Source organism: Mesitornis unicolor, unplaced genomic scaffold, assembly GCF_000695765.1.
Source record: "Mesitornis unicolor isolate BGI_N332 unplaced genomic scaffold, ASM69576v1 scaffold23320, whole genome shotgun sequence".
NCBI classification, from domain to species: domain Eukaryota; kingdom Metazoa; phylum Chordata; class Aves; order Mesitornithiformes; family Mesitornithidae; genus Mesitornis; species Mesitornis unicolor.
In genome coordinates this window covers 14,850-30,301 of record NW_010160619.1, presented here as the reverse complement: position 1 = coordinate 30,301, position 15,452 = coordinate 14,850, and the positions used below count along the sequence as shown (strand labels likewise).

The window sequence follows — 15,452 nt, the reverse complement described above, 5'->3', positions numbered from 1 at the left end:
CAAGCCTTAGCTAGCCTATCCCAAAGCCATCTGTGAGCTACATTTGTATTACTAACACCTTCTTTTGGATGCTTCTATGATGAAGACCTTGACAATTTCACTGGCATAAAATCAACAGGATTTTACATTTAATTTAATTACTCCAGAAAGGTGAAAGAACACGGTGATATTCTCCTTCCCATGAAATTCCATTGCAGGAATAAAACTGCCAGGCAGGAGAGGGAGAAACAATTCCAGAAACATCCACATTTTCTTTGTAGTCACAGAATGCCTTTCAATAAAGTTAGAAATGAAGCAGCAAATGACTATAGTTTCTCCATACCAGAAGTTTACTGAGCTGCTATGGGAATCTTCTGTGCACTCTATGTCCTGCACTAACCATCAGTGAGGATTCAGCCCTCTTGAAAAGGAGTTGCACTCTTAACTTCAGAGTGCGAGTGTCCACACAGGACATGCCCCTGCACACCACTGTCCCTGCATAGGCTGACTTTCCATCTTGTGACTAAGGGGGTTTCTAAATTAGTGGGAGAATGATTATTAGATGAGCAGAGTTGCCAGCCCTGTGTTTTAGTCTCTGGACTGCTTTTGCTTCCTGACCCACACCAGCTGCTGCATAAGGACCACTGGGCAATTATGTTCTAGATGGGAGATATCTGGCCCAGGATGGATTGCTGGAGGGACACCCGCCAAAGCTTGTGCGCAGCAAGCCAGCTCTCAGGGTAGCAGAGTCTTCAGTGCAAATCTCACTCTCCTGACACTGGCTCTTTGAGACCAGCCTTTTATCGAAGCCAGAAGGCATCTCTGATTCATGCTTCTTTCTGGGGCCTGATGTGCAGGAATCAGAGGCTCAACTTTACACATACATGAAATACAAGACCTTCAGACACTTGATGTGCCAAAAGCATTTTTATGAAAGGCCCAAATGCTCAGGCATTAGACTGTGTGTGGGGTGAGGTGCTGGGGAGGTGGTGTGTCAAAAGACACCTCTCTTGACAGGCAGGTTATTCTCTATTTATCAGTAAGGGGGCCTATAAAGCCCTCCTGGGAAGCACCAAATGCCCTTTGGGACACGGCTGCAGCTGTGCTGGACCCCTGATCCAAGCCAGCAAAGCGAGTCCTGTGTTATTTGAAGAGGTGGAGGACCCTGCTCCACATGAACTCTGCTTTGCCAGATTAAGCTTGAACAAGTCAGAAAAATGTCCTTCATTGATGCCTTGCACGGAAAAATCCTCCTAGGGTCTGGCTGATGTAACTGTGGGGAAGCTCTGTCTCCTTTCATTTAAGGAAGGACCATGGCATGTTATCTGGGGGAGGAGGTGCAAGGAACAGCAGCAGCGGCAACTGGAAGGGCCAGCGCGAAGCCAGCAGCGAGTGCATCCTGTTGGCATGGGGAGGGCGGCACGGGGAGAGGCTGAGAATGGAGAAGGAGGAATGAGATCCATCGTCTTTAAAGGAAAAACAACAGGAAACTAGGTTTGAAAATAGAAAGATTAAGCTGGAGGGGGTGGGAGAGACAAGAAAAGTAGGTGAAGAAAGAAGAGGGGGAAAGGCAGAGAGGCAGTGGGGAAGACAGAAAGTGACACAGAAAGGGGGTGGAGAAAAAGAGAGGAAGAGAGAGAGAACCATATTAAAGGAATAAAACCAAGCACGTGAGAAGATCAGGGAGCCCAACTCAACTACAGAAAAGAAAAGTGCTAAAGGAAGGAAAGGAGACAGAAGACAAGATACTGGAAATCTGGTAAGTAACCATGAGGGGGAAATAACAGAACTGCAGAGACATTGACGGCAGATCAAGCTGTTACACTCAAGTGGAAAACAGCATAAGGGAAGAGAAGGACTTGGTGAGGCAGGAAAAGAAGGATGGTGAAAAATAACTTAAGAAATTTACTTTTTCTTTCAATGTCTCTCTAAAACATTCCGACCAGTAACCAGATGGGCTCGGGACATTTTAAAATTTAAACTCTTTTGCCACAGGCAGATACAGAAATTAGAAGGAAGCTGCCCTGCAATGAACATGGATACCAATAGATTTCAATGTACAGGATAGCGGGATAAGAACCTCAAGTATCCTCACTGTATAATGTGCAAATTGCAGTTTCTGTCAGACCCCATTTCAGCGTGCTGTCAGGCTGCTCAGCAGGGGTGGTGAAGGGAACTCTTACCTACAAGAGGCTCTCAGGGTATAAACACTTTATCATGTGTCTGCATGAACCACCTATACTCCGAAGCGCGCAGGATGATTTTAAAATATTGCCGTTTCTTTTCCTTGGGAATACTGTGTCCTGGCTGGTCGCTGACATGGAGCCTGGGAACGTAACTCTAATGTAGAGAAGTGCCTTGCTTCTATCTCAAAGTCACCCGCGCTGCACACGCTGTGGGCAGAATCCCTTTTCTCCCCATCCCAGCGCTGCCCAGGGCAGCTCGAAAAGGAGGCATGCAGACCTAGAGGGACAAACTCCCTCTCCTGCTAGCAGCTGCTGTTTCTTTTTATTTGTCCTCCTAACTTTTTTGCCCTTTTCCTACTTGGGATAATTATTCAATTACATTTCCATCATTTAATACTTCTAGCATTGACGCTGCATGTTTCAAAGAACAGCCCAGCTTGAAAACACAGTACCCCTATACACCCGTCTGGAAAGAAGAAATCACAATGAATGTGAAGGATGCCTGCTAATTGGCACCTATGATCCGTGGTGACTCCTTCCATTTCCTAAAGAGTCATTTTATTGGCCATTTGTCATGTCTAATGAGCTTTGTGGCACTCTGATTTTAACAGTTCAGGTAAACTGAGGCAGTGCCTCTATTCCTAAAGTATCGTAAAAACTATCAGAGGATCATTTCTGGACAAACCTCAGTTAAAAAAGTCACGGGCTGAATGAGCTTTAATTGTTGAACTCTTCCTCCATGCTAATAAACCTGTCAAAATACCTCGGTGAAGCAGTACGGGTGAGAGGTTTTCCCTACTGCTGCCTATGTAATCCTCTCTTCAAGAATAAAGAACTTAATGCATGCAATATATGTGTGTGTATGCTTGTGCAACCAGGAGAGGTTAAACTGTTATTCAGAAGCCTCACATTATTCAGTATTTGCACCGGAAGCAAAAAAAATCTGCATTTTCCTGGTCTTTTCAAAATCTATTCTGAGAAGAGTACAGATTTCTAACTTTCTTCCCCCTTTCCTTGAGAGCAGAACAGTAGTTTAGGAGAATTCCTGAGGCTTCAGAGTTTAAAATACTCATGAGGCTCTGGTCACTTGGGAACTATGTTAAGTATTCCTGCTACTATAACTATTTGGGGTCGTTGGGTTTTTTCCACACAACAGTATATATTTTCACAATATTTTAGTATTACGGGCTTTCACATGAAAAATTTAAACCTTGTCAGAAAATACAGAACTTCTTACGCTAGCCTCTCTTCTCTTTTTGACCTTCAGAGAGATTTCACACATTCTGCACGTTTGCCCTTGTTTTCTGACTTATCTCACAGCATTGAAAATAGATGGGAAGGAATGAGTAATTCAGCACTATACCATGTCATTAGGGAGCACATTTCAGAGACTGCTCCACACCTCGGGTGCTGTTGCATGAGGCACAAGGACAGAGGCTTAAAATTAGAAATAGTTCCCAGGAGGCACCAGAGAAACTTCAGTCTTTGGGCTAAGAATTCATAAAGAGGGGAAAAAATCAATTTTATGGCTATTGATAAGCAATGGAGAGATCTCTATGAACAATTCTCTAGCATGCCAGCTTTTCCCTGAAACAAAGAAATATTCATGCCACACAGTAAGTAACGAGCACAGAGTTGCATGCTTCTAAGTCTCTCTAGTGTGTCTTTAAAGAGGGGTCAGTGGTTTTTAATGTAAGAACTAAGGGGTTTACACTTACATTTCCATCTGTCTTCATTATCTTTGTCATTACGGACATGCCTCGGGAATGGTTGAGAATTTCCATCTGAAACTCCTCTCCCTTAGAAGCAGAGAAGCTGACAGATGCCTTGGTCAGGGCACAGGGTCACTCGGGAAGTGAAACAGCCCAGCAAGGGTGGCTGTTGCAGGGCTCCAGGGTCTTTGGCTGCTTTCAGATATCTGGTGAAGAAGGGAAGGAATAGTGGGATGGGAGAAAAATCACATAAAGCTATCCAAGAGGACTGGAGTTAACTCTTGCTTCTTACTCCAATATCTGCTGTCATGATGGGGCAAATCACTTAAGCCACGTGTCTTCACAAATGCCCCCTCAGTAGCGTCTCTCATTTTCTGTATATCTGACTTTCAGATGTGATCCAACTGGTGGAAGTGATAAACTCTCCCACTCCAGCATTAACCAGGCAGAGCTCTGCTTTGAACATATGTTATATAGTGCTACATACACTGAAAAAAACCACAGATTAGAAACATCGCCAAACAGCTTCCAAAATTAATGAACGTTTTTTATCGTAATTTCTCACTGCCTCAGTTCCTCAGCTGTGAAGTTGATCTAATACCATCTCCTCATCTCTGGCTGGTAATGAAAATAAGTAAATTAATAATTGTGAAGCTATCAGATACTGTTGTGATGAAAGCCACAGGAAAACCCATGAGGAAACTAATAATTCTGTCTTTAGAACTGGACTTGAATAACATACAGTAAATGAGGCACAGGCCACCCACTGAACAATGAGGAGAAAATAAAATATTGAATAGCTGCTGCTCAAGAAAGCTCCAACCAGCCTGGCACAGAACAAGGCAGGCATCCTGTGCAAAGAATGAGGTGACAATGTGAGGATGTGGTTAAAGACTCATAGCTATGTGGCACAGGCACAAAGAGATTGAATTAAGATTACTGAGAACAGTAACTCTAGCATTTCCTAACTCCCTACTGCTGGGTTTTGCAAATTCAGTATTAGTTGGTTTTAACAGGCTGGGGGAGGGGTGGGGGGAAGCAGGCATATATGTAGATATCAAGATAGAGATAGAGATAGAGATAGAGATAGAGATAGAGATAGAGATAGAGATAGAGATAGAGATATATATGCCCTCTCCCCCCATCCAGCCTGTTAAAACCAACTAATATTTTATAGTATAATATCTATATCTATATAATATTAGATAGATAGATAGATACATACATACATACATACACACATACATACATACATACATACACTGAGTATATAAAATAATCCACTCACAGGCTGTAGCCAGGCTTCACCCTGCATTAGAAATTAAATACCTGAGGCAAGGATACAGCAATAAGGCTGGAGCGTGAAGAGAATCCTACGGATTTTTGGAAAGAAGGAAGAAATGAGATTTGACAAGGTAGTACTAAGCAGGAACTAGATAGTCGCTGAAAATTACCCCTTTCTAAAGCTGAAAGCATCAGCAGTCTGGGCGCTGTAGAGAGTTAAGTGGTCAAAACTGCCAAAAAGCTGAGGCAAGGCTCTGCGGGGGGAGCTTGACTGTAGAAGAGCAATGGGGAAATGATAGACAGGGAGACACCGTGGGAAGAGAAGGGAAGAAAGGATGGGAAAATCTGAATGAGAGCACTCTCCTTTTCCCACTGCCTTTCCAGACTGTTTTATTTCAACACTATAACAAGTTGCATCTCATGCAGTCTATGAACGAGTCAAAATCACATGGGCAGGTTTTTTGCTGCTATATTGGGCCCAATGTGATGCCTGCCATGGCTGCCACATCTCCTTATACCAGCCTCCCCCTCTCACTAAGCAGTGCTTAAGATCAGCTTCTCTCAGCAGAGCTCAGGAACAGCTTTACTATAGCAGCCCCCAAATTTCTCAGCATGTTTCTGTTTTCCAGCGCTCCCTCTGCCCTCTTTGGCTGTACTCTATCTTGTATACAGCACTGCCCAATTTAGCGCCATCTGCAAAATCATATAGGTAAAATACAAAGACAAAGAAACTGGAAAGAGCACTAAGCTCTATAATCCTCAACCAAATGCTCTTCATTCTGTTAGTTAAGGAGCAAGCTGAGTAATATACATTAGCCTCTTTGCAGCATTTACATCAGAGAGAGAACTGATGAGGTTTTTTTTCTAGCAAAAAGCACACCAGCTTATCCAAGTCAAGTTTTGTCACATTTGTTGGGCTCTCTAAGGACTCACGTTTCTCTAAGGCAAAGAGAGAGAATCCCAAGAGAAATAAATAGAGGCTGCTTCCTGCATGCTAAAGCGTAAGCCTGGAGACCACTCTTTAACTATCATATAACTATCTGATGTGGACTTTTCAAACACAGTGGGGCAAATGCATTTCTCAGCTTGACTCATCTGAGTTCAAGGTCTTTTCTGTTCTCAGTCTCCTGTGCCTACATCAGGCAGAGCTTGGCCCTAATATTTGGGTATATGAAAGCACAACTTGACCCTGGTCAAGGAGGGAGAAAAAATACCATTAGATGTCCTGGATAGACAAATAATAAAAAATCAGCTAACTGGGAGTCCTGCAGCTTCCACCATCACTTCAGATGAAAATATTCTACATAGCACTGTCATCTGTGTGTGTAACACATCCCTGATGTACACACTTGGAGGTGTCGAGTGATTTCCCTCTGTCTGTGTTTCTGTGTGCGTCAGGGTTGTGTGTGTGTTCAGGAGGTGACAGGTCATTCAACTTGCTTATCTTCTCACCCACTCTCTTTTTTGTGAACTCTGAGATTTTCCACAATTGAAGAGGAGGGGGAAAGCATACCTCATCAAGGCATAACAAGGTCTCTGCAACTGCAAGCAGGGCTAGTGGTCTGGATACTTGTATGACCCTTCCAGAAATTGCAGTGAACTCAGGAGGAGTAGAGAGATTAGAGACATTGGATGTTTGTCTTCTAGGACAGGAGCTGTTGACACAGAGCTCTGCCTCTCCCATGGGATTTGAGCACTGGAGTCAAAGTCACTCTCCCTGATACTGGTTCAGCACAGGACTTTGAACCCAAGGAACTAGGAAGAAACCTATGCAAACATGTCAGATCTTTTTTTTTTAAGCATAAAGAAGCACAAACCTATTAGTCCAGATCCATGCACAAATCAGAGTTACAAATTTGGCTAAAGAACTGGCCTGTTTCAGGCAGAAACTTGTTGTAAGCACATGCATGCATATATGAAGCCAGAGGGATGGTGCTTGGACAAAAATGCCTATTTGTCATTGATTGTCTATTGTATACACATATGGAGAAGCCAATGGCAGTAAACGGTGAACAAAAAGATATCTGCTGAGGTGGACTTTAGTGTCAATCTGTGTCACAAAGCTATGAAAAGTCTCTGGAATTCAAAGCATCACACCCGCAACTGGACAGTGCATTTCTAACTTAATTCACCTTTGAATGCTGTAGGCCATGTACCCCTAAAATGCTTCCTGATCAGCTCCTGGCAACAAAGGAGCACTGTATATGTACATTGAAAAGGTTGCTTCTTCCTTTTGGGCACTGACCATGGCTGTGGGCCCCAGACTGCCACTAACACAGTGACCTTGAACAAGCAGTTTGTCCTTTCTGTACCCCAGTGATCACCACCTGCAAGATAAAGATGACAGCATCTGCACTGCGTGGGATGCTGAGAGGCTGGACTACTCCTACCAGGGGGAGGGAGTTCCATAAGTAAAACAGAGCTGCACAGCAAAGCAGCGTTAGCTAACCTCCAGTGCAGAGCTGAATGTGTCCTTCCTAAGTGCCTACAGGCATGAGTGTCCAGTTTTGTAGTGTGGGGACCACTCAGGTCTGGTTGCAGCTCGACAGTTATCAACACAGGGGAAGAGATCTCTGCCCTCACACCCCCTAGCAGCTATCTCTTGTGCCACATGCTCACTTGGGTCTGCTATGAGGTGACACAGCAGGAGAAAGGAAGGCTGGCCACAAGCAATTCCTAGGCACTGACCATGCCACAGCTGGCCTGGATGCCCCACTGCACAGGGCTGTCACTTCTCAGGTGCCCAGTACCTAAAGGAGTCAGCTGCCTCCCCGTTTGGGAGCTCAGAGGGGATGGACTTGCTGCATGGCCTCCACACACAGCCTGTGTCTGGTGTGTGAGCCTCTTCATGCCATCTTGGGCCCCAGCCTTCTAGTTCACTGGGACATCTCATTAACTACCAGATACACACATTTGTATCCAACTGAGCAAAACACACATGCAGATTGGGCAAAAATACAATGGCTTTGACTTTGTTACTTTTCCTCCTCTTGGGAACCACACTTCCCTGACACAAAGGAGCCTTCCTCAGAGAGCCTCTCCATGTGCCTGGGACCTGCCAAAGGGAAGAGGTGAGCCCAGAGAAGCAGAGCAGAAACAGTGTCATAATCAGGCTCTCCACTTTATTTTAGAAACATCCTGCAGAGATGACGACCTCCTGTCACCTTCCTTGTGGGAAAAGTTAGTGTGAAGTGTCAAGCTCAGCTATTTATATCGCTGCTGATAGTCTCGCCCGTCTTCTAAAGAGGGGAAAAACTTCTTCCTAACAATTCCAGGGGAAATAAGCCCAAATAATGAAGAGGATTGCATATGAACATCCCTCCTGCCTCTTTGGTGTGAATTTCCTAGCTGCTCCTCAAAGCCCGAGCTGATTCATCTAGAGCAAGAGAGCTGGCCAGAGCAAGTGGCAGCGATGGAAAATGCTCGCCTGTCATTCAGAGCATGCAGCATCACAAAGAAGATGGCCAAAACTTCTTCAAGAGGAACAGACACTTCCTCTCCCACTGGAAAAGGCAGCACAAAAAAACAGTGGCAGAGAACTGGCAGGTGCCATCCCCGCTGGGGTATTTTTATCATGGAATTTGGCAGTCACAAGGCAGCCCAGAGCTGGGCAGACTCCATGCCTGGCCTGTGGTGTGATATTTGGTTTTCCCCAGCTTTAATAGCCTTCCAGGTGATGATTAAGCTGGGACAGCCACATCGCTGGGTTTGTGCCAGGCTGCGCTGGTGTTTGTCACATACGCGTTTCCCGGTGCCGAGATCCCATGACTGCACACAGCTCCTTCCTTGATCCAGCCAAAAGCTGACAGCCAAAAGCACAGGCAGGCAGTGGCACAGCCCAAGACTCTGCATGAATATGCATGACTTCGCTGGCAAGACAGTCTGCTATCAGGTGCTGAGACCCCACAAAGATACCCAGAGGTATTTTTCACCAAGTCACACCAGAGTGAGACAAGATTTGTCTGACTGAATCCAAACTAGGAATATAAAAGGCTACAGATGTTCACACGCTGAGAGGTCAAAGCACAGGGGGACAACAGTAGTCTGGGAATGAGGAAAGGGAACTATACAGAAAATTCCCAAGAATAGTAAAGCTCTGAGGCGAAAGGCTATGTCTGAGAGGCAGTCCTGCATAGCCAGGAAAAGCCAACAATCCTTTTTTTGCTTGCTGGCAGCAGAGAGCAAGACGCTCTCTTCTGTTCTAGGAGGCCCTTGGACCGGCACGGCAAGAATAGCTCACTAATAACTAGAAAATATCTAAGTCAAAAACACTGTGCGAGGAGGGAAACCTCTTTGCTTGGTATCCAACACCCATTTTCCTGTGGCCACCTACCCCCTTGTAGCAGGCACCTGGCTCTCTGTGGGGCTGTGGCAGCTTTTTGGGCAGCCCCTTCTTTAAACAGCCTGTGCAGGGGAGCAGCCAGCAAGAAAGGCAGAGGGAATAGCCCTAATATCTAGATTAAGCCTCATGGCTGCTGGCCTTGGGTCCTTCAGATTTACCTCCTTTTGGAAAATACTGTGTATGCGTGAGGGAGGTAAATGATTGTTATTCTCACATCCATTAACATTTTTTATTTCTGGACTCCTCTTGGACTTACATTTGCCAACTTCGTGTTCCGTGCACTTTTATTTTTACAATTTGCAAGTGTCTGGGGGTCCTTTCCCTGGGGAAAACAAGCCATAGTAAAACCCCAAACTACCTGCACAGGGTAGAACTGCTGGGAAGAGGTGCTCAGCCTGTGATTGTGCATGCACATGCAGGAAGGAAAACTCATCCTTGGCACTCATCCTTATTTTTACCCCAACAAGTAAGGTGAATCAAGAAAAGGCAGCTGCCAACCACCAAAAGCAGGAGCATGAGGGACACCTGCAAACAACTCAAACTCACCTGGAAAAATTAGGACACAAACCATTGTTCACGCTGTCTTGGAAGGAATATTCCACACGTACAGTTATGCTGTACCATATTGTCTTGAATACACTTGTACAGTGACCTGTAGGTAGTTGGTTGCTTTCTGGGGAAAAAAAAAAATTAAAAAACCTGATTGCAATGCAACTGCCTGTAAATAATTCCTATCATTGATTTATCTGCCTGTTTGTAATGCCCTGGCACCCACAAAATGAAGCCATATGCTAATTTCTCCAGAATGCAGTAACTGCACCAAAGCCATTGCAGAAGCTAAGACAGACCTGCAGATTCATCAGTTTTTACCAGAGCAAAGAGAAGTCCGTAAGACCAGCTGATTTTCTGTCACTGTTCCTCCAGCTCTGGTTTGGCAGCAGGTGAAAGCTTCAGCATCCTCTGAGCAGCCACCAGGATTCACATCAGCCTGCGAAAGCAGGAAAAAGTCAAAGTCCATCCTTTGCTTCCTGGTAGGCTCCTTCTCCCTCCTCTCGAGGCTTCCAGCTGGTGGTGGGGCAGCAAGTGGTCACTTCCCCATCTCCTTACCTGGGTAACCTTCACCTTTCCTCAGGGCAGCCCTCAGCAGACCAGGAGCTTAAGGATTTGACTTCTGATCTTTGTCCCATCCCATCCATCCTTGCAGATGGACACTGCACATAAACAAGCAATGGCATAAATCATCGTGTGCACTGCTACATTAAATTATAACATGTACATAACCTGAGGAGGGGACATTGTTCCCTCAACAAGCGTATCTCTCTGTTCTCCAGCTTTTGCTCACAGGAAATCTACACAATATTGCTGCAGTAAATTCTCAGCGTTTAACAGTGCCTACTCTCCACAGACGTTATTTGTACAGTAAAAATAATTGGCTCTTAAAGACAAGACAAGGGACAATAAAGAAGGAGAGTTAACACTTTTGGATCCTACAGCTTTGGGATTTACCTTGTCTAGTGCTTTTAATATTTCATTATGATGATTATTAAGCTTTTCATTTATTTATTAAAAGGGTATTTTCAAAAAAGAGTGACTGTGAGAGAACATTATCTCCAAGGTAATACTGCATACTTTATAGCACCTATCCCTTAACTCAAGCACAAGGGAGAGCTTTGCAGTGCCCTGGGAAGGTAAGCACGGTCAGTATAACTGGATCAAATGATTGCTCCAGCACTCCCACACAGCCCCGCAAAAGATGGATTAAACCCATCATTCTCTTTTTATCCAGGAGGTTAAGTGACCTGAGCAGAAACAGTCTGAGTCAGAAATAAAACTGAAGCAGGGTCTCCTAAATCCTCACGTAGCAATCTTGCTACCAGCCCACCAAACCTTTCCCTCATCAGACCACCTACCAAACAGCATTTCCTAGGAGCTGCTGGTCCTTGGGAAGCATTTCAAAGGAGGCTTTTTTCTTTGCTTGTGTCATTTAAACCTTGAGTTTTGTCTCAGAACTTAAGAGGAGGGAGCAAGATCCACCGTTTAGATTTTGCAGCAGTTCCCTCTCAGAGAAGTGTGACAGGGTGGCAGCAGATTGGGTTTACAGGACTGGCAGAGCTCACCAAAGTCTTTACACTCCCCAAAACATTTGCAGGCTGTAAATGAAATACTTGCAACTGTGTCCTGGTTTAGTGGGACAGAATTTTAGAGTCAGTTTTCTGCTGAGGAAAACTGCAACTTGGTAAGGGCCACAACACACTATTTCATGGGAACAAAGTGACAAATCTTTGTAATAGGTTTCAACTAATGCTGGCGTGCAGGTTGCCACAGTGCTCAACGTCTTCAAGGTCTTGAGATAAACACATGCAGACACTGGGGGGAGTGGAAACCTAGAAGACAACCCCAAGGTGACCCCAGGCTGATCAATTAATGCTATTCATACCATCAACATCACATTCACTATAAATTGGGGAGTTTGCTGGGAATGGCCCTTCTCTTCCCACCTCCTGCTCCTTCTTCCCTCTTCCATGGCTAACATCTCGAGAGGGACTTGTTTACCATCCTATCCCTGAGGCCTACTCCCCCACAATATTGGCTGAGTATAACTCTGTGCATTTTATATTATACTGTTATTTATATTCGTTTTTACTATTATTATTTTAATAACTATATTTCTATTTCAACCCACAAATCTCATTTCCTTTTCCCAAATCCCCTTCCTGAGTGGGAAGGAGGCACCGGGTGATAGACCAACTGTATAAACCACAACAAACCAGAAACACCACAAAACCAAAGCAAAATCTATGGGCAAGGGCCAGGTGGGCAACAGGAAAGTTTTCTCTGAATTTCTTTCAGTGGTGGCATCAAGATCGGAAATTAAGCCCAGAGCTGCAAGCACTTCACGTTCCTGGTGTCAGTGCAGGTGTTACACAAAGGCGACACCTGAAAGTGCTGAGGCACTGCGCAGCTCAAGCTGCAGACTCCAGCCTCATCTGCCAGGGGATCAGCCCACTAAGGAGTCCCCAGAGCACAGTTTGCAGGCAGATGAATACTGCTTCAACTACACAGTCCACAGAGGATCTAATATGCAAACCGCAGTGTAAGGACTTTCTGAACCAAGAGAAAATCTGGCTCACCCTCAAGCTTCTGGCAGTCCATTTAAGAAGCTGTAGCTGGATTATGCAAAAAAGATCACTTTTTGTTTCAGCATCTGAATAAAAAATAAAATCCTAACACGTTTTCAGTGGATGTGAAAAAGTTTTCAGCAAACCAGACCTCATTCATTTCAGGTCAAATTAAAACATTTCCTTTGACACAAAACAAATCATTTAACTCCATACATTCCCAGCTGGGCATTTCCTAACCCTCCTTAGAACAACTCTCTTCTATTTTTTCCCGCAGAAGCTGCATCCAGTTCTGCCTTCAGGACCTCTTGCTCCTCCTGGTGAGCAGAAATGGGAGACTGGAGTTTCCTGGGAGAGTTCCTCGAGGAGGTCCACAAACACTCCACAGTGGTGGGTAAAGTCTGGCTGACCGTGCTCTTCATCTTCCGGATGCTGGTGCTGGGTACAGCAGCTGAGTCCTCCTGGGGGGACGAGCAGTCTGACTTCATGTGCGACACCCAGCAGCCTGGCTGCGAGAACGTCTGCTACGACAAAGCTTTCCCCATCTCCCATGTCCGGTTTTGGGTCCTGCAGATCATCTTCGTCTCCACCCCATCTCTGGTGTACATGGGCCACGCGATGCACACGGTGCGCATGGAGGAGAAGAGGAAGATGAAGGAGGCAGAAATAGAGGCCCAGGAGATGAAGAACAACGGTGACACATATTACCAGCAGAAGTGCCCCGTGGCAGAGAAGGCTGAGCTGTCTTGCTGGGATGAATCGGGAGGCAAAATCATCCTCAGGGGCAGTCTGCTGAACACCTACGTCTACAGCATTTTGATTCGCACTGCCATGGAAGTGGCCTTCATTGTGGGACAGTACATCTTGTACGGGATCTTCCTGGAGACCCTGTATATCTGCCAGCGGGCACCTTGCCCCCACCCTGTCAACTGCTACGTTTCCCGTCCCACAGAGAAGAACGTCTTCATCGTCTTCATGCTGGCTGTGGCAGTGCTCTCCCTGTTCCTCAGCCTGGCTGAGCTCTACCACCTGGGCTGGAAGAAAGCCAAAGAGAGGTGCTCCCGGTCTTACAAACCCAGCCCCAGCACAGCCCCCGGCAGGTTGGAGTCCGCCCCACAGGTAGAAAGGGCCCAGATGTACACCCCTCCACCAGATTTTAATCAGTGCTTGTCAAGCCCCAACGGGAAGTTCATCAGCCCCTTCAGCAACAAGATGGCCTCCCAGCAGAACACTGCCAACTTTGCCACCGAGAGGGTCCACGGCCAGGAGGATGCTGCTGGTGAAGGGCCCTTCATTAAGTCCAGCTACGCGGAGAACCCGGAGGTGGCCAATGAATGTGCGGCACCCGCCTTCCCCGAGACCTACTTCAATGAGAAACGTCGGCTCAGCAAGACCAGCCGTGCCAGCAGCAAGGCAAGGTCGGACGATTTGTCTGTGTGAGCTGTCCCCAGGAGACATGAGGAGAAGGAGCAGTCTCGGCGCTCAGTAAAACCTCTGCAAAGTGGACTCCAGACTCTTGCCACTAACCTCTCTCTGTTTTAACACCCTCTTGCTCCTTTCCAGTAAACATCACTTTTGTACTGCAGACAGCACCTCTCACAGCTTAAGATGGGGGCAGCCACCGGGAGACACACACTGAAGAGAGGCACCAATCTTGAGATGTGAAGTGCTTGGCCATGTTTTCATCAGGGGACCCACAGGGAGTGGAGTCTCGCCCCTCTTAGCAGACTGGTAGAGCACAGGCCAGCAGGCTCCTGAGGCTTGCCAGCAGGTATCCACTGTGACACTGTGTCCAACAGACTGACTGGACCTCAAACCCCTGGCATCTTCTTTGGTGTCCATTCAACATTTGCTCCATCAGCTTGGCAGTTACACTGAGCTGAAGCTTCTGTCACCTGCTGGGAGCAGAAACACACCAGTAGGCTTTCTGAAACGAAGACTTTCTCAGCTGCTTTGCTCTCACGCTTTCTAACCCTCCCTTTCTCTACCTGAGCTCGGATATTTTATACCAGTTTACCTATACAATAAATCCTACTTGAATTTTTTGACACTGTGTATATAACTCTTCCCTATAGCTAAGGACATTTGTGGACGCCCGCACACAGCTGCCTCATGTCTAGCGTTCCTCATTCCTAAGTCAGCACAGCATACTGGCCCTGGGGCCTGGGGATATTGCTTAAATGACCAGTTGATGAAGACGAGGGAATTTTCCTGAGATACTTACGTCATCGATTCTAAGCAAGACATCCATTAACAGAACTAGAGCCTCTCCTGAGAGAACAAATATTCTACTAGTGGAAAAGGAGGAATTACCACGTGGAATCCAAGTGATTCTTCCCCTTTTTAAACTCATCTTTCAAGCAACATGAATGCTGCTGAAAGGGTGCTGCCAACTTGACAAAAACATCCTGTGTTTATCTGCAGAAGAGGTACGGCCTGTGTCTTCTCTCACTAACCTACTAAAACACTTCAGCTTCTTTTGCAAGGAGCAAGAGTCCTCTCCAGGTCTTGCACACCACTTGGCTGCTCTCTCAAGCGTACCAGTCAATGCAAGCCAAAATATCTGTCCTCACTGCAAGCCAATGTTCTGCCATCAGGTCATCTTCATCTCTAATCCATCCCTAGCCCATATGGCATAAGAAAACCACCCATGGACCAGCTCTTTCCACCACTGTAGCCTCTCGGAGCAGCCACTGGGGGCCAACACGGCACAGTGAGTCAGGTGGGTTAGACCTGTAAGCAGCTCCCACTCCAGATACATTTTCTCACTGCAGAGCTGCCATCCCTCTTTTAAAGAGAATTGCTGACCAGAGCTAAGCTGTCCCTGTTG

General features: G+C 46.0%; 1 protein-coding gene across 1 annotated transcript; it reads left to right on the top strand.

Annotated features, from left to right (window-relative positions):
* The first annotated feature begins 1,689 nt into the window (after window positions 1-1,689).
* Window positions 1,690-14,062, top strand: GJA5 (gap junction protein, alpha 5, 40kDa). Its single transcript, XM_010190493.1, has 2 exons — window positions 1,690-1,738; window positions 12,900-14,062. Exon 2 carries the CDS (start codon window positions 12,953-12,955, stop codon window positions 14,060-14,062), a length of 1,110 nt encoding a protein of 369 aa, XP_010188795.1. The 5' UTR covers window positions 1,690-1,738; window positions 12,900-12,952.
* The last annotated feature ends 1,390 nt before the right edge of the window (window positions 14,063-15,452 follow it).

Excerpts from the sequence above, each read along its gene's own strand:
- GJA5 (XM_010190493.1), top strand. The coding sequence starts at position 12,953 with ATGGGAGACTGGAGTTTCCTGGGAGAGTTCCTCGAGGAGGTCCACAAA.